The sequence below is a fragment of the Salarias fasciatus genome, chromosome 22, assembly GCF_902148845.1.
Source record: "Salarias fasciatus chromosome 22, fSalaFa1.1, whole genome shotgun sequence".
Classification (NCBI taxonomy): Eukaryota; Metazoa; Chordata; class Actinopteri; order Blenniiformes; family Blenniidae; genus Salarias; species Salarias fasciatus.
In genome coordinates, this window is record NC_043765.1 from 3,898,566 (window position 1) to 3,917,338 (window position 18,773).

Here is an 18,773-nt window from a genome sequence, read left to right on the forward strand (position 1 = left end):
CAAAAATGCTGATGTTTTTTTATGGAGAACATTTCACGAGCAGATAGTAAAAACAGTCTGGATCTCTACAAAAATATGGGCTCTGCTTTACTGCCTCTGGTAAGAAAAAAAGATCAAATCGGAGGATTATTCCAACATTTGAAGGTAACATATATAATTTACTGCTAGTTGCATAAGGTGTTGACTCTATCAGCAGTACAGCTAACAAAGTGAAGGGCACAACGGGACGTTTTGAACTTGAACGCGGCAGCAGAGAGGCGGAAGAAACTCATACAGAGATTCCTTTTATTTAAAGAGAAAACCTTTCATTTTATTAGAACATTCATGTTGTGCTGGGCTGTTATGAACTTTTCCCTTAAAAATCAAGTCGGGCCATTCATTTAGAACAGAAAAAAAGCTTTTGTCTTTTAACAGCACAGATACAGCGACGGTGCGACTGTCTTCGAGCAGCCTGATATTTGAGTCGATGAAGGTGCAGCTGGTCAATATGCAAAACGACATCATTTGAGTTGAATATAATTCAGAGGGCGACGGTGATAAAACCACTTCAAGCTATTTACATCTCTGCTTTCATCGCTGGGAGACAGCTGTGCCGATCACAGCAATGTGCCACGACAATAGCGCGGCAAATGCAAGAGCGAGATGTAACACCTCAGATCCGCAGCCACACACAGATGTTCCGGCTTTTTATGGACGCGTGCATGGGCGATAAAATTAAATAATCCGGAGATGGCTACGGATTTATTTTTACTGTACACGTCACGGCAGGTTTCAGATGTGTTGTCGAGTTTATTCCCGGTGTGAGATATTAGACACAATTTGTGCTAAAACACTGACAATTCGTTTGACTGAGCCGCCCACCTGTTTCGCACCTCTTCACTCCCACCGTCTCTGTGTGTTCGCTGCTCGGCTCAAAATACCACACAGGTGCATGAAGAGCGTCTGAAGCGGCGACATCCCTGCCGGCTAAACAACGTTTCAATTAGGACCGGTTCAAGCCGAAAACATTCAGGGAACGGCTGAAAAGTCAAGTAGGATTCTCAGCGTCTCCTCAGAAAATATTGCTGTCGGTGCCTCACAATGCCACAAATGCAATGAGAGAGGCGTGTTCTAATACAACCCTCGCCACCAGAGAGGAAGTGAAGCCAAGCCGCACTGCTGATATCAGCACATGTGGCTCACAAGCAACTGAAGACTGGATCAGAAATCATTCAACCGTGAAGATAAATCCATGTCTTACCTGTGTGCTGACAGCCAGCACAGAATCAAGTCTACTGAAGGATCAACCAGTGCTTTAAAAATGAAAGAGAGGATGATTTGGTGTATATGTTTGAGGAATCCATCTTATATAGAGTCTATGCAGAAATTGAAAAAAAAAGGTTTTTTATAATGGAAATTAAAACATTAAGTGATAAATGAGTTCTAGATTTAAATTTGGCCTTGGGATTTTGATTGATTGTACATGTGTGCCATGATTCTGTACCTCAGCTGTAATTTCTAAGCTTTTTATAGTCAGAAGTCTGTGTACTTTAGATCAACGACGGGCACCGGGTAGCCTCGATCCAGGTCTGTCTGATGATATATGCTCCTGCTCAAGCATGGCTGTTGATGATTAAAACACAGATTCTTCTTCCCAGATGCTGATTTACTGCAAAGTGTAACCCAACAAACCCGAAGCACAAGGTGGATTTAGCTGTGAAGCAGTCACTGGGAACAAACTGTCTATTCCCAAGGTTAACATCAACGCTCCATCAATAAATCTGCCTGAAAAACAAGACATTATCTTATTTTTATGCATTTCTGGATGTGCAAATATGGCTTTCTCAGTAGCAATGCCACTAAATCGATCAGACTGAGTCTCTAAACTTTACATTTAAAAAACTAGCCCCAAACAATGATTGCATTATGATTTTACAGCCTCATTTAGAGTATTTTCTGCACCTTGTCTATAACTGGGTTTGTTTGTTTGTTTGTTTGTTGTTTTGTTTATGTGTGAAATCGTTGTCTGCGCTGTAATGTTTGAGTTCGGCTCATTTAGAATTTGACAGTCGTGACTCAGGATCACATCTCGACCCAACAATCCTCCCGACTTGACTGACACGGCGTGTCAGTGTGAAGAAAAGCTCCCCGCTCTGCCTTTCACTGTTATGAAACAGCCTCTCCATCCGAACTGAGAAAAAACATATCTGACAGTGAATAAATTTAAAAAAGCTCTTAGGTGCGTTTGATGTCCAACACTTGAAACCACTCGAGAAGCGAACACCTTATTCACAAGATGTGGAGGGAAAAAGAAAGAAAAAAAAAATCAAGTCATCGCTTCTTTCTTCCCGTTAATATTTAAGATGCCACCAGATTCTATTTTGCTCATCTCAGCTCTTTGTAGCAGCTGGTCAGCGCTTCTGTCTCTGCTATTTGAACTATATTTATAAACTACAGACGTATCTGATTAGCTCACTTAGACTACTGCTTTCCTCTTTGAAGCACATCAGCATCACAAAGCCTCCCGCTCTGAAGGAGTGGGAATCAGGCATGTCGGTATAACTGGTCTTAATCAGGCTCATTACGGCTCAGGCCACACGGTGGTTCCTCACTCAGAGTCCAGGACGAAGCAGGAGACCACCAGGGATCCTCGGCGGGGGCGTGCATGTCAAAGTAAAACTAAATTAGACACTTTCTAGAAGCTAGAATAATCCTAGGAATCTACCAAGTCTTTCACTTCCAAGACTCCTGCTTTAGTTTGTTGGTGTTGATGTATTGGGAAATCTGACAGAAGAGACTGGGTCAGTTTCTATTTTACATGTTAGTTAAAGGTGCTGTAGGCAGGATTTTGCTAGTCAATGCTAATTTTTCTGTGTTTTCTTTGGATTAAATGTTAGAGTATCCATTGATAATCCTTTAGGAGTGTAGCATAATTGCACTACCGCGAGGGCGCAGCGTTTCCATCTGTCTCTGTTCTGAGCTGAAAAGGAATCTCGACAGCTCCAGGTATCTTTGACCAATCAGAAGAGCCCATGAGGCTCTAACCGTGATTGGTCGAGGGGCGTTTGTCGCACGTTCTTGTGGGAGGGGCTTAACTTGCGTAAGGGCGTGATGTCAGAGAAAACAGGACAGGATTGGCTGTGCTGGGTTTCAAATCGCCATCTTCAATGGGTCAAATCGCCATCTTGCTTAGGTAACCCTAAGCAAGATGGCGGAGATGCGGAATCCTGCGTACAGCACCTTTAACACCGTAACTCCTTGAGCTAATCTGGTGATGTTATGCCAGTCTGTTGGTCATCTCCCATGGATCTTCATTAAGGATGACCAAACGCCATCGGATCCCGAGTATGGAAAACAGGCGCCGGCTAACAAACACCTGGACCCGGTCCGTGAGGTTACTGGTTACTCTCCAGGTCTCAACACCGCAGAGCGAGAGAGCTTTGAAGATGAAGATCTTCAGTTTGGTCTTCAGGCTACAAATTGTAATTTATGGAGAAAAACATAAAAATCTTACCATAACTGTTTCTTCTAGAACCATAAGATAATAGATGATTCATACATTTTGTGAAAACACGGCCACTAGGCCATTAGGTGTTTCTTTGAGTGCGTTCAGTGTGCAAAAAAACTACAGCCTATGTTAACAGGCGTAAACATTTAATGCATCGCGTTTACCGTGACAGACACATTCTGGTTTTAGTGCGTTTTTTATAATCTATTTGTAGCAAAGAGGGGCCAGAAAAAAATCTTCCTGCCCAAGTCCGGCTCAAATCACTGCCTGAAATAAAGAGACCTAAAGAAGCAAACTGAGATCAAATAAAATATCGCAGTTGAGTCTGAATTTAACAAGCTAACCAGTAAGGCACAACCTTATAAATCATGTAATACCACTTTGTACCACTAGATGGTGTACTGAGTCACTCTACATGTTTTCCTGAACAACAACAGAAAAATAAGAAGCAGCAGATTTTGGCACCAGAAAAATGGGAAATTGGAAAAGTTCTGAGGTTTTGGCAACAACTAACAGGAAACTACTGAACCAGCAACTCACTAGCTGCCGCCTGGCAGAATTTAAATCCTGCATGCTGGACCTTAAAGGTCATAGAGGCGCAGCTTTAATCCGAGCAATCAGTTAGCTTGAAGTCTAGAGTTGAGATCTGAATTTTCAAGGTTGAACAGATGTGTGTAACACGCTGAAGGAAATGTAGTATAGCATAGAGAGCCAGCTGCTCCCATTTAAGGCGCGGTGCGTTTCGGAAAGAAAAGAAAAAGTCTGGTACCAAAAGCAAATAAAGTCAAGCTGGGGTCAGGTAGGAGTAACAGGATACAGGCCTGAAAAGTTCCACTCCGTACGTATCTGTGTTTCTAAGGAAGGTGAAGCGGAGCGACACCCCAATAACAGAATCCCCTTCTCCAGAAACAATAACAAAAACACCGGTCAGTTAATCCAGGTACTGCACTCAGTACAGCCTGGGATGAAGACTGAGCTCATTCTGGTGGTGTGGTCACTGCTTTTAACCCAAGTTCACACTGCGGTTCCAGGTCTCTCTGCGCTCACTCTGGCATTTGAATGTCGGCGTGAAAAAGAGAGTGTGTGTGCTGAAGAGCTGCTCCGATACATTTTCTGCAATATAACTTCTTTGACTTCTTCAACAATGCAGCTGTGCAATGAGATTATTATGCTGCTATTTTTAAGGAGCGGAGAACTCACCAAAAAGCTCATGAAAAATAGAACAGAGTCAAAACAGCGGCAGTGTTTCCTCTGCGGACACATCTGCAGCCCCTCACACCCTGCACTTAGAATTACTCTTTTACATGATATAGGGAACTCTTGTTATTCAACCATTACTGAAGCGCCTCAGCCTCAACCGTTAAGACTATGATCAGTTTGATCTGTAACCTTATCTCCTCCTGTTGCTTCCAGCAGCCAGGACTCCGACTGACAGCGCCGCGTACCTTGTTGACCTCCAGGATCTCCCTCCTGTCCTCGCTGGCCGGGCGGCCCTGCCCGGCTGGGCGCTCCTCGTGCTTGGAGCCGTCATCCTCCACGAAGGGGATCAGTTGCTGGAACGACAGCAAACACAAACCTGGACGTATTACTTACTGTAAACAAGACAAATGTGAGGGGATGAAAGGAGGAAAGGAAGAATCCAGATGCCTCACAGAGAGTCAGGAAATATATTTTGTTTCAAGGAAGTCAGATCACCAGCTATAAATTACACCATGCTTAAGTCAAATTGTGAATTTCACATGTATTTCAAATGTATGACAGATACATGGAAATATTTGTCTTTTTTTGTTTCATACTTTGACATTTCAGCTCTTAAGCCATAAAAATCCCAAATAAAGCCTCTCAGAGTGTTACAATAGTTCATAAAATCTTGAGGTTTTTCCTATTTCTGTTTGAAAAGCAATCATAATTACCGTTATCAAAATATGATAAAATCTTGTTTCAATGTTGAGAGTGTAAATATCAAACAAATCCATCAGTTTATGAGATGCGCCTGTATATTTCTTTTGGATTTACTCATGAATAGTTAATAGGTTATATATTGGGTAATTTCCTTTATTCAATGAGAGATCAAATTTTGCAGAATCACAAACATATGAGGGCAGAATCAGTGAGCAGCTCCCATTTTAGATTCATATGAAAGCCTCATTCTGTGGCGAGAGGTTGGCTCAAACAAAACATCATTTTCAAATATCAGAAACTGAAAGGTCTGGACTAAATAACGAAAACATGCCCGACTAAAATCAGCTGGAATTTAAAATCTAGCTCCTTGTATCAAAAACTGAGATGCAATTAAAATGTGGTTAGTTGTGAGTAATTAATTACAAAGTGTCTAATTATTGAGATTTGTTTTTTATTTTAATTAAGTCCCACCGCTACTGACGCTGTGAAAAACAGGAGAGAACGTGGCTTTCAACCAAAAATTACTGCTGGATGTGAACATTTTGAAATGGGCATCCTCATAGCAGCACACTTCACATGATCAGTATCTTACACACACACACACACCAGCGCTGACGGCTGCCCCGGCACACCATCAGGAGCCATTCGGGGTTCAGTGACTTTCTGAAAGACGCCTTGACTCATAGTTAGAGCGAGATGGGGGACATAACCACCGACCTCTGACCTCTGGCCTGGAGGCCCGGCCGTTCTAAACACGGAGGGCTGCTTCGGGGTTTCACTGCAGTTCATGAGGCCGGCAGAGCTTCTCGTCTTCCTCCCAGGGTTCACGTAAATTACAATGACGGCGGTGTGTTTTCACTTTCCGAACAGATTCACAAATGGAGGGAAAATGTTGAAAGCTCTGCCGAAGCTATCGGCGCGCCGTCCGCTCCCGTGAAGTGGTGAAGAACGGGGGATTCTGTGGGAGCTCTCTCACATGCAGCCTGACTCTCTTCAACGTAAAGAGAGAAGAGAGAGAAAGCAAGTGGGAGATTAATTCATTTTTAAACGCTGTGTGTGCTTGACCTTGTCTGCTTGACACTACAGTGAAGCTGATGTGCGAGAGCCTTCAGGCGAGGTGGCGGCGGCGTTCCTGAGAGCCGGCAGGACCGCTGCCCGCCGCGCTGCATCACACTGCCCCCTAGTGCCTCATCTGGACAACAACGGGAGCGGAACAGGGGGCTTCTGCTGCAGTCACACATCAAGTTATCTATGAATGTCTGGAGAACAGATTGTTCCCGGTGTAACACGGGGGGACGACATAAAGAAGCAACACTTGGCCTGTGTGATTGATGTATTGATGCAGAAGTGAATTTTCTCATAGGAAAAAAAAAAGACACACTACTGTAAGCACATGTGCTGTAAATGTACTGAAATATAGTTTGAAACTATACCAGAGCATGCACAAAAAACACACACAGGTTTCATTTAATGAGGCTGTGAAGGAGTTCATAATACCGAAAACAATGAATCGTCTCCCAAAACTAACATCACTTTCCTTTCCAAAACAGAGACTGTCATACCAGACAAGATCACAAACACAGATTAGGCGGAGAGTCTCCAAACAACTCGGAGCCAGTAATAAAAAAAAAAAAAGCCACACGGTGGGAAAACACACCTTGCTCCAATAACAACTTGGCATGACGCTCATCTAAATAATGCAAAGTTCCTTCCAGTGCGAGGGCTGACTGCAGCGTTTGGCCCGAGGTGCTGCAGCTGGACCCGAGGCCCTGCAGACACGAGGCCATGATCCAAACAGTCCCACTCATCTGGAACCAATGGCTCGACTCGTGTGTGAGCGCAGCGGGTCGCCACCAAGGAAAAGACTAGCGCCAAATAAAAAAATAAATACATGGAGGGGTGGATCGCAAAGTATAGAAACAAATGAAGCGAGAAGAGACTGCAAAGGCAGAACGCCAAGAGGGGAAGAGGGAGGGGGCGTGAGAGGACAGGCAGATGTGGGACACGAGCATGAAAAGGAAGAAGAGAAAAGAGAAGAGACGGACTGGAAGGAGGAAGAAGAGCGAAAGGAAAGAATACGGTGGAAAACTTTCCAGCTAGTTTCCAGGCAGAGGCTGAACTCAGCAAGGACACGTGTAGGACATTATATCTACAAACTATGAGCTTGTTTCGGACTCGGGGGAAGTTTAAGTAGGAAAAGATGAAAGTTCTTTTTTCTTTTTTTTCATGAGATAATTTTAAGGCCAAAGCCAATGACATATCGAATTTTAAAAGCAGCGGGCTGATTTTGGCAGGTCGTGGGGGGAAAATGAAATGTGCTGAGTACGGTGGGGAAAGATGGATGGCGAGCGGATTGTGTGTGTGTGTGTGTGTGTGTGTGTGTGTGTGTGTGTGTGCGCGCGCGCGCCTGTGTGAGTCATAACACTGGCCTCTTCCACAGAAAAGATGGATGTGGTTTCCTGGCTGACAGAGAAGAATGGGCTAATGAAGTTCTCCAGGTTGCCTCTGAGACAAAGGGAAAAAGAGTAAGAAAAGGCAAAGTGAAGAAAAAGAAAAGAAAAGAAAAGAAATAATAAGAAAATAGCAGAGTGAACGTGTAACCAAGAGCGGGAAATGAAATGGACACAGTTATTCTAATCAGGAAATGACAAGAGAAAAACAGAAAGGGAGGAAAAATACATCCACCGGCAACAAATACACTGATGGAAATGCGAGGAAATGAGGGGGGAGTCGATATCGAGCAGCTGTAAGAGTGGAAAAAAAGAGTGATGAGGGGCACAAAGAGGGAGAGAGAGCGGGACGGACAGAAAGAGGGAGGGAAAAAAGGTGCAACAAACGACAGCTGGAGAGAAGCCGTGGAAAGCGCTGACGTGTGCGTTTGGGTCCAGCTGTTCATTAAACGGCTCTGCTGCTAATTAGGCTGCGATGAGGTCACGGCGCCCGGCTCATCGATTCCACTTCCTGTTTCAGGCGGCCAATAGCGAGCGGCTGTCAGACACGCACCTGAATTCTCCGGGATGATAAATGGCGTGCGCGCCGGGGCCAAAATCAACAACCCTCGAACTCAGACAAACACGGCGAGGCGAGCCGAGCCGAGCCGAGTCGAGCCATTGGCCGGTCAGCGGCGGACCGGCTCCCGCAGCCTCGAGGGGAAATGAATAAACATTTAAAGAAGACGGAAGGAGAAGGCGGAGGGCTGAAGAAAAACAGCCAGGCGGCGTAACGGCACAGGGAGGGCTTGAGCCCCAGCAGCAAAGGGAAATGTCAAGCAGGGCCCGCCGTGCACTCCGATCCAAGGGCAGGGAGCGGCGCCGAACACCCGGGGAACACACCAGGCCGACCGCGGCTGTGCAGCCGTTTTATTCAAAGCACAAAAATGTACACGGTGGCAGCCATCGCAAATTTGTTCCAATTTAAGGCCGGTCTCCTCCCACACCCTCCTTTATCCTCAGTAAGAGTCTGGTGAGAGAGATTAGCTCCGAGCCAATCTGTAGAAATTGGGAAGGGACTGCCGCAGTCATAAATCCAATCAAACAGCGGTGGATAGCCTCACTGTACCCCTGCATGGCGCCTCGCACACAGCCGCTCAGGGTGTGTGTGTGTGTGTGTGTGTGTGTGTGTGTAAACGTGCCTTGATGTCATACCGTAGAGAAGCTTTATATTTAGCAACCACTTATATTCTTGAGTCGGACAAATCCGTGCACGGGCTGTGTGTTGTGTTGTGTTGTGTTGTGTTGTGTTGTGTTGAGTGACGCAGGTGGAGGAGGTGGGAGGCCGGGCGAGCAGGAGCGCCGCGGCGCCCGGAGGTGGACGGAGACGGTAACCAGCAGTAAAGAGACTCTGGAGACTCACCTGGAGACACCGATGAATCTGCTGCGAGCCGGGAAGAGACAGACCCTGAGGGAGTGGGTGAGATAAGAGTCCCTCAGGGGAACGAGGCCTCTCTGTGTGTGTGTGTGTGTGTGTGTGTGTGTGTGTGTGTGTGTGTGTGTGTGCGCGCGCGCGCAAGGTGCTAAGATGTAACAGAAACAATGGCCCACTTCCTTTATACGAACAGCTTCCTAATTTAGCCGACAGTCGGCGTGGAAAAGCTTCGGCTATATAAGGCAGCGGCTGGAAACGTTAACAAATGAGAGTCAAGACGAGAACATCAAGTCTGCAGGGATCAATCAATCACCACAAAATGAAACACGTCGGCAAACACAACTGCGGCCGTTTGAGTGGTTATGTAATAAATCTGAAGATGCAGTACATCAGACACACACACACACACACACACACATACAGCACCAATTCCAAAAAGGTTGGAACTATGTGTAAAGAGTATAGAGGTAAGAAGCTATAAATGGTCATTTTCACCGCTTTCTGCACACATTCACACACACCGTCATGGTTCAGTGTCTTAGGTCCTGTTTTAGAGAGTGTGGAAGAACAGCCGTGTGAAAAAGGTCTGACTCCGTCATCGTGTAGACGGGCGAAAACGACACTTTCTGGAAACACTCGGAGCTCCCGAGAATGAGCAGGTGTGGTGGTTTCATCACAAAAACAGCCAACAGCGCCCACTAGTGGCCCGACATGAAAACTGCATCATTTTGATAGTTTCTCCCACGTAAATTAAAATGCTAATAATTGAAACGCTGTCATGTGAAATGGGCCTTATCCAAAGCAACTGACACATGGAGGATCAAGTACGAAAAAAACATTAAAGCTTCTTAGTTTTCTGCATTTCTGTGTCGCAAAACCCCAATGTGCTTCACCTCACACCACACAAACTATTAGGATCCAGCAGCACCGGGGATAATTAATGACAGTTAGTACACAGGCAGGAGGGTGGACGAGTGAAGGGAACAATTTCTGGTCTGATGTAAGATTCTAGCTATTTTTATATATATATATATATATATTTTCTAATGAGTTTATTCCATCTCAGCAGTTCCACTCTCAAACAGTCACTTAAACAATCTTAATCTCAAACAAACACACACACTCTATCAACCTTGTGCCTGTTCTACCCACTGAGATATACGAGTTTGTGAAATTTGCATTTCATTGGATTTGTTATTGTGTTCAAACCTTTGGAGGTAGTGTTTAAATTTATCTGCCTCATAAATGAAAACAACAAATAAAACTTCCCCTCGGCGTGTCGGAAAGACTTTCGTCTTCGCTCAATGACACTTGAGTTAAGAAGGCCTTATTTTTCCGGCGTCGTCTCCACTAAATAAATATGTTTGCCGTGTGCTGTTTAGCAATCAGGTTTCTGAAGAGCAGCGCGAGGAAATAATTAGGCTGCGAGTGCATGATCAGTTGTGCACACAATCCTGGAGAAAAGCTCCTTAAGTGTCCAATTTAGAGTTAGTTTTTGGGCACAGGTGATTCTCCTCCTCCTGGTGAGTGAAGCTGAGAGGCTCATTCCGTGAGTTTCCAGGAAGCCGCTGCCAGCAGCAAGGTTTACATAGTATAATTATGGTGCCAGTGCTTTTTGACTAATCTAATTGTGGCTGATTACACTGGCAGTTCCTGACATGCACCACACTCCAGGAGCACCTGGACCTGCCCGGATGCACCGCTGTCTCTGTCAATACTCATCAGCTCCAAATAGCTTGACACACTAATTCCCGTTTTAAAACGGAAGGGAGTGTTATTATTATACTTTTAAACAGGAAAACCTGTCTGAGATTTATTAAAAATGCCATAGAAATAAAAGCTATTTTTTCTTATTGCTCTGCTCAGGATGCTCTTCAGCAGCTCTACATATCAAAGCTTGAAGAAACTCTTCTTCTTCTGGCTTTAATTTGGATGTTTTAACACCAATTTTAACAAAATGCAAGTAGCAACTTGTACAAATTTCTCTATTTGTGAATATCTGTAGCAGGTTTCAGTCTAAAATGTGTTAAATTTACTGACAAACCCAGTGTGCAGGTATTCTGTGGCCTTTGGAGTAGCCTGGTGACTTCAGGCTAAACTCTTGGCTTTCCCGATCAGACTAAGGTGAAATCTTTACAGAGAATGGTTGCTACGGTAACTCATGTTGAACTTATGCTCCAGAAAAGGTTACGTTCCTGTTCATAATAGCACAGCAGGTACAGAGACTGAATCCTTGCCGGTCAACTCTATTGGAAAATGAGAAAAGCAGGTTATGGAGACTGAAAGAGGGCCTGACGCCACGATGGCGTGACGGAGGAGGCTGTTCGGCATCTCGGGGAGCGCTGAGAGCGTCCCGCGCTCACCTCTGGCGGTATGGACTCCAGCCCGGCGCAGTTCTCGTTGCATTTGTCGTAGACGAGGCGCAGCTTCCGGAAGAGCACGGAGAGCATCCGGAGGTGCTCCTGGAGCTTCCCCAGCCGGTCCTGGTGGGTGTTGGGGTGGTAGGTGACTCCATTAGGCAGCTGGGAGGAACCGCAGAGGAAATGCCGTGATCAACAAAGCGCACGCCTCCAATAAAAAGCAACAGCCATTGATCCAAGAGCGCTACAAATCCTGCGCCGATAACAGACCATTAGAAGTCTTCCTCTAATGCACGGGAGATGTACTTTTATTTACACTCATAAAAAACACAGTCTGCCTAAGAATGAAAGTAATGGACGGCACTGACATTTCAAAAGTGTCCTTTACATGTTTGTGTCTGTGCAACTGCAAGGTTTTGATAGCGATGAAACAAAGTCCCAATTTAAAGCGCCGAACTCAAACGCGGCAGCATCAAACGGCAAACAGCTTCCACCGCTGCACTTTGAATGTTTCCTCTCACTCTCGCACCGAGGCGGCACCGCTGGCTTTTAACTACAATGAGTGTTAAACAGTAACAAGACATGTTTTTATTGAGGGGATAGACGAGCCTCTGGGGCAGCGGCGTCTGATTATAAACATCCTACATAGCATGAAACAAGCCTGCCTTCAGGGCACGCAAAGTGAAGCGAGAGGCTCGGAGAGGCAGACACAACGAGACGAGGAGAAGCTACAAGAAGAATTTTTATGAGTGCAAAAGCAGCCAGTGATCTATAAAAAATAAAAAAAACAAGTCACTACAATGCTGTTTGTGCATTCTGGGTGTTTGTTTGGCCCGTCTCTGGCTGTGATTTTAACAAGGTGCAGGGGGAACGTCTCCGAGGAGGAAGACGTCCGTGATAAACTCGGTCCGACCTCGCTTTCAGGACACCGAGCCGAGCCACATGTGAACCCAGAGCCGAGCGCAAGTACGCCTTAGAGCACAGACAATCTGTACGAACTCTTATTTTGAAAATAAAATCTGCCAGTGACCTGACATGCTCAACCTAAGATGTTTGAGAATACGCGTGTTTGCTATGTTTTCATGAAGATACTGATTATTCTCTGGATACACAAACCTCCTGGACACTCTGACTCATTCTCTTGGTTCAGCCTGCTGGTCAACTCTTTCCCTCAAGTCTGTGCACCTCTGCTGCAGTCTATTCAATCTGCTGTATAGTCTGGATTTTCTTCTCAAGGTCTCCATGCTCTCTCCTGCAGTCAGTCTCTCTTTCTCTTCCTTCCTTCGCTCCTGTATGATCTCTGCAGAAGCCAGCAGCTCCGGATCGGTCCCTCCTGCCCCCAGGTGTCTCATGTCAACTTGTTTGCTCATTTGTTGTTCTCCGTCTCTCCTCCATCCTTTCCTCTCTTACCCTCCTTTAACCTCACTCTCTACGGCAAAAATAGCTGCCAACTGTAAGTCTGGAACTGCTGAAGGTTTCTTCCTGGTAAAAGGCTTTTTTTTTTTTTCCCCCGCTGCAGTATTGCCAGTACTCTTGTTGAGGTATTCTGTATAAAAGTGCCATCACATGGTAATGCTGGTACTATATAAATAAAACTGAACTGAAATTCAGTTAGATTTTCCAAAAGTACACTTAATCCCTTGTTGAGAGAAAGTAGATGTATTTGTGCTCAGTAAGCTGGTAAAAGTAGATATACAGATTAAATTCCTCTTCTCAAGTGAAAAGCAGAGGCTTTAGAATTTAGTCTGAACACGACAGATGAAAGGAGCACTTTGGAGGACATTTCCACCGGCCAGTCCTCTTCTTATTCTAGCTGCCGGTTTCAAACGTCCTTCTGAAGCAGAGCTGGAGATGGAGAGGGTCTCGCTCTGCTCAATTGTCTGTTTCATAGTCAGCGATGTGGCCACGGGTTCTGCCCGTCAAAGAAATGAGATCAATCCAACTACCCTACTTTCATCCCACTTTATTCAAACTGGGGCCACATGGGGTCCGTCCAGCGTTCTGTGGCACGGGGTGAAAGGCAGGCCGCTCTCAGCAGAGGGTGGAAAGAGGACTGAAGGTTTTAGACAAAAATAACTTTTAACTACTTGTACAAAGCAATTGGAGGTATAGATATCGGGAAAATATTCAATTAAAAAGTCAAATTTTCACAACTACTCAGAGTGGGAGAGACTTATTTAACCATTGATTGTTTTACTGTTAACAGATATTCTATTCAATAATCCCCACATTTGGGAAAGTAATGACAAAAATTAAGTGGAATTCAAAATGAAAAGGAACAAGTTATTCTGAAAACAGAGTTAAAAAAAAGTACAACTATCTGTCCCAGTTTAACACAACATCATCTGTGTTCAATAAAGTATTTTACAAAAGGCAATTTTTTTTCAAGTCCATCAACTCCAACGGGAGCTGAAACGGTCCGATCTGACTCCCCGGAGTGATTTCACAGTGATTGAAACGTCTCCAGAGAGTGTCTGAAGGCTCTTATAATTCCTCATCATTAAAAAGAAAAATACTGAAAACATCATCACTGCACTTTCTAATATATGTGCTTGTACTTTTCTATTCTGTCACTTTATATAATATTGTGGAAGTTTGAGTTATGTGTTTCAACAGTTCTCTCTTTGAAAGGAAAGCTTTGCTCTCCATGAGCTTACATGTGTAACTACAGGTCAAACAAAATAAAAAACAGCGATAACTTTAAGAAGGAAATTTGATATTCCACATCTTTTACTTTCATGTTTCCAAGTATTACATGAAGGTATTTGTGATTCACGGAACAAAGGTAAACGATAAAAAGTAGAGCGAGAGACACACACCTGCATGTTCCTGAGCAGCTGAAAGATCTCCATGGTCCTGAGGACGATGTCCTGGACGGTCTCCTGGCCGATGCGACACAGGGAGGCCGTGTTGACGTCTCGCGCTGCCTGGGCCTGCTGCTGCTGCTGCTGCTGCTGCTGCTGCTGCTGCGGAGGCGGCTGCCCTCCAAACGGAGTCACGATGGGAGGGGTCGTCATGGTTACAGTGGGCGAAGATGCAGGAGGACGCAGAGAGGGTCCAGGTGGGGGTACCTGAGGGGCTTTTTCACACCAGTTCACCTTTACATGCCTCGAGGAGGAGGAAGAGAATGAGAGAACAGTTAACAGACGTCTGAAGGAGGTCGGAATTTTATCATTTGGTTTTAATACTTTTTCTTTCATCACAGTGAAGTGATAGAGAAGCTGTTCTTCGGTCAGCCTTTGCCAGTTTGTGCATTATTTCCACATTAGTGTATGTTAATCTGAAATTGGAGATCCTATAATGTTTTGTTTTCTTCAATTTGAAGAAACAATGCCCCATATACGACTTTAGATGTTTATTAAAAGTCCAGTCATGATAATTAGTTCAGTTTGTACTTCTACGGTCTTTAATTCCTTAGATCACAGCAGATAAGTCACCACATAACATCACATCAGAGGAGCAGATGAGCTCAATGCTTGGCTTTGATATGTACGAGTTTGTAAATAAAGCATAATTAAAGTTTCATAACAGGCTCAAATGAAACGCTGGTAGTGTTTATGTAAAACGCTTCTGGGCGACTTGTGTGATTTGCGCAAATAATAGATCCGTTATTTGTGCAATAGTCGCAATCTATCTTTGTTCCTCCGCAATCTATCGATCGTACGCACTTTGTTAATCTTACATGGATCTTACATGGATGCTCTGTGCCTAACCTCAATCAAGGATCCGTTATTGATTATTGATAGGGCAGCGCCTTCAATAGATCGAACCCTTCGCCCAAAAGCGCCTGACATTAACACATAAACTCTGCAAGCTAACGTCATAGCATCTAAAATAAGTTGTATTAATAATCGTCAGGCACATTCAAACACTGTTTCGCATCAGTGAAAGTCTTTTGGATGTCGTATCGGGTCTTAAGAGATTCAAATTGAGATTTTGAGCCAAAAAACAGCCGTTATATGCGCACACGTGAAGAAATAAGTCCCCAAAGCTAAGTGACAGTCCCATGTTTCGGACTAAGTTGTTTCCCTGTTAACTGGTGACTGACTTCCTCTCGCGTGTCTGTTGCTTAGGTTTTTAACACCTGTCGTTACTAAAATCCACATCTATGGATTTCTGGCGAGTTTTTTTTAACATATGCTGTTATTAACAGCAACAAAAATTACCCTCACTCATTAGTAAAGTATTTCTTTTCTATTCTAAGTGACGTTATAGGACGTCAGTCACCAATTAACAGGGAAACCACTTAATCCGTAACACCAACAACACGACTCCTTCTGCCGTCTCTCCGTCTGTTTATTTAACCACCCCGGCTCCAACCTACAAGTAACAACGCTGTGAATGTTGCAGTTTATCTAAAAGCAGATTATAGGAGGTGTAATTTTACCTGTGTGGTGACAATTTATCTCTTTTGTTGACATGTTAAGTCTCCAGCTCTGCTTCTAGGAGCTCAGCTGCGGCTGCTCCAAGTATCGCGAGAGTTCATGTTGACAGCGTGACTACAGATCATAAAGACTGTAGTAAAAGCGCAATACAAAACACATTCTTAATTACTTTAAGCTTGAACACTAAAGTAAAGTCATATATTGCCAACTTAAAAACGTTATTTATATGTATTTACCATTACAGAATTGTTTATTCTGTGCTTTTAATTTGCGTCTTCCTTTAAAATGTTTACAAATCAATGGCATGCTTACGGTAAAGCAATGCGCACTAAAAACATGTTCAGGCTTTATAGGGTAACAGCGCCCTACAATGGATACTTCTTATACAAGTATTTTGTTCAGCATTTGCTCTGCTGTACTGCAGAATCACTGCCCTGCCTTGCAGACGCTGGAAATATGAGCTTTAATGAAAAGAGGAGAGGGTTTTTCCTTCAGGCTTGGCTGATCCTGAAAAAGTAGATTAGGATGGTATTACTTAATTCACGCCATTCATTCCAAGTTGGGGTTACTGGCTGCTGGATTTCCATTTTTTTAAAAATCTGTCTGTACCAGGCTTCATTCCAATCCATTTTCCCTCAACTGATTTACTTTCTCGCTACAATATGAAATCCTGATATTAAAGATACTGTGTCACGTTCACGCCACGACTCCCAAATTGCAAAAAGAGTGTTGGTGGTTCGCTTTCCAGGATGAATGAGCGCTAGTCTTACAAATCCCATCTGCAGTGCAGCCAGAAGAACTGAGGCATGCCATTTGGAAATGACTTCCTCATCCGGCTTGTCTTCTCAGTGTATTTAATTGGAGGGAGTAGTGATGGTGCGTGGGTGGGTGGAGGCAGGTAGTGAGATGGATATATCCTCTCTGCTCTGTTGCTGAGTCCAGCACTCTTCATTAGCCAGTACATTTAATCTCTTCTGCATGTCTTTCAGATTCTAGTGGTACATTGATGACAATCATACAAATATTAATTAAATTTGCTCATCCAAACAGTGTGTTGAGCACTGAATTTTTCCTATCAAGTAGGTTTGAAAGTATCATAATGTGTGAAAATGGTGTTAATGTGTGAAAGTCTTCAAATACATGCTCAAACTTTTTCATTTTTAGTGAATTTGCTTGCGTATACTGCATTATATAGCAGGACAATAGTTTCAATAGCATGCAGCCAAACCTGTTTTCTCGTAATTCTTTTTGTTGAGCCAAATGTTAACCCTAATCCTAATTCTGTGATCAATTGCAGTTGAAAAGAAAAGTTGTTGACAGCCCTATTTTAATTAATCCCGATCACTTTAATTAATTATGATTAATGGAAGTAAAACTGACAGTCCCAGCAATAACACATGATCACACGATATTGATTGACACAGAGGAGGACTGTTTCTTCAATTTACTGTTTTAACAACGTGGAACCATGGAAATGATTTTTCAAGAGAATAGAAAGGGGCTCCGCTTCAACAGTGATGAGAATGTTAACATGCAGCACTGAGTATTGTCATTTTATCTACAATATCATTTACATGTGGTATTTTGAAATCTATAAAACAATGTCAACACACTGAAAGCTTTTCTATTCTAAACTCTCAACTGAAGCATGTGGTTAACCTCAATATTTGGCAGCATTTAATAAGAACTCCTAGTAATGTTCATCCATTCATCTCTTGTACCATTTAATCTAACTGAAGGGACGTGAGGAGGAGATGATCCAAGCTGACTGTGGGTGAAGGCAGGTTGTGGCCTGGAAAACCCATCACAAGGTAACGTAACAACATGCATTTGACAAAAACTACACATATTAAAGTAGCACCATTGTATATCACACAAAGAGTCGTGGGAGAGGAACTCCAGGCACCGGAATCGGTGTAGAGAGGGAATTACTGCAGGGTAAAATGCTGGATGAAGCGGTGCAGGAGGAGATGAGAACCTGAAAAGGATCCCCACAGAACAGACTTCCCTTGTGAGGAAACACAAACACTGTAATGATTATGAGCTGAGGGGCTATCGGAACTATCCGGATTATGTAGCCACCTAGCGCATTACTCACGCTTTAATTAAATAGGTACTGATCTGGTCCCTGTGGGGCCGAGTTCAGCGGAGAGAGGAGGGAGCGCAGCGTTTCCTCTGAAGGCAGCAGCAGCAGGCGAAGGGCCAACCAGCTGCTCACAGCAAATGGATGAAATTAAAGCAGCGCAAAGGCAGAATTCTGAGCGGTCCTATAAAGTGGGCTTAACCCACTTTAAGGAACGTGAACATATGTTGTCCCTGATGCATCTTTATGGTTTCCTGTGAATGAGCCATGCATGAACTGAAGGAATTATGAGACTACGGGAAAAAGATAATACTTCATTACTTCAGTAAACATCTCTTCACAGCTGATGTAACTAATTTTAATTTAAAAAAAAAAAACATTAAAAAGTGACTGAAAACCCTGTAAAGTAACACAAGCAGTTAAAATAAATTTACATAATAAATTCTGATAAATTTACACCCATATGATGTAGAAAGTAACTTTCAGTGCAGGTTTTTTTTTGGTATAAATATTTGTATTGATAGAATTGGATCTTTAGGGAAACTAAATCTCATTTAGAGATTTTTGCACTGATAAAAGGTTAATATGTGACTTTAACTTAGTTTTATGCCACTTTGTAAGACACCTCTGGGATGTGGCGGCGTGTCTGTCGTTGCACTGAGTGAAAGTTTGAATGTACAGAAATATTGAAT

General features: G+C 43.7%; 1 protein-coding gene across 1 annotated transcript in view; it reads right to left on the bottom strand.

The window, feature by feature from the left end:
* The window catches only part of med30 (mediator complex subunit 30), a 41,933-nt gene extending 25,835 nt beyond the window's left edge, over positions 1–16,098 (bottom strand). The window contains exons 1-4 of the mRNA XM_030121183.1: positions 16,001–16,098; positions 14,433–14,721; positions 11,617–11,775; positions 4,933–5,040 (exon numbers count right to left, since the gene is read on the bottom strand). Of these exons, the coding sequence (XP_029977043.1) occupies positions 4,933–5,040; positions 11,617–11,775; positions 14,433–14,630 (465 nt within the window). The 5' untranslated portion in view covers positions 14,631–14,721; positions 16,001–16,098. The remainder of the gene's footprint in view (positions 1–4,932; positions 5,041–11,616; positions 11,776–14,432; positions 14,722–16,000) is intronic.
* Between the last annotated feature and the right edge of the window lie 2,675 nt (positions 16,099–18,773).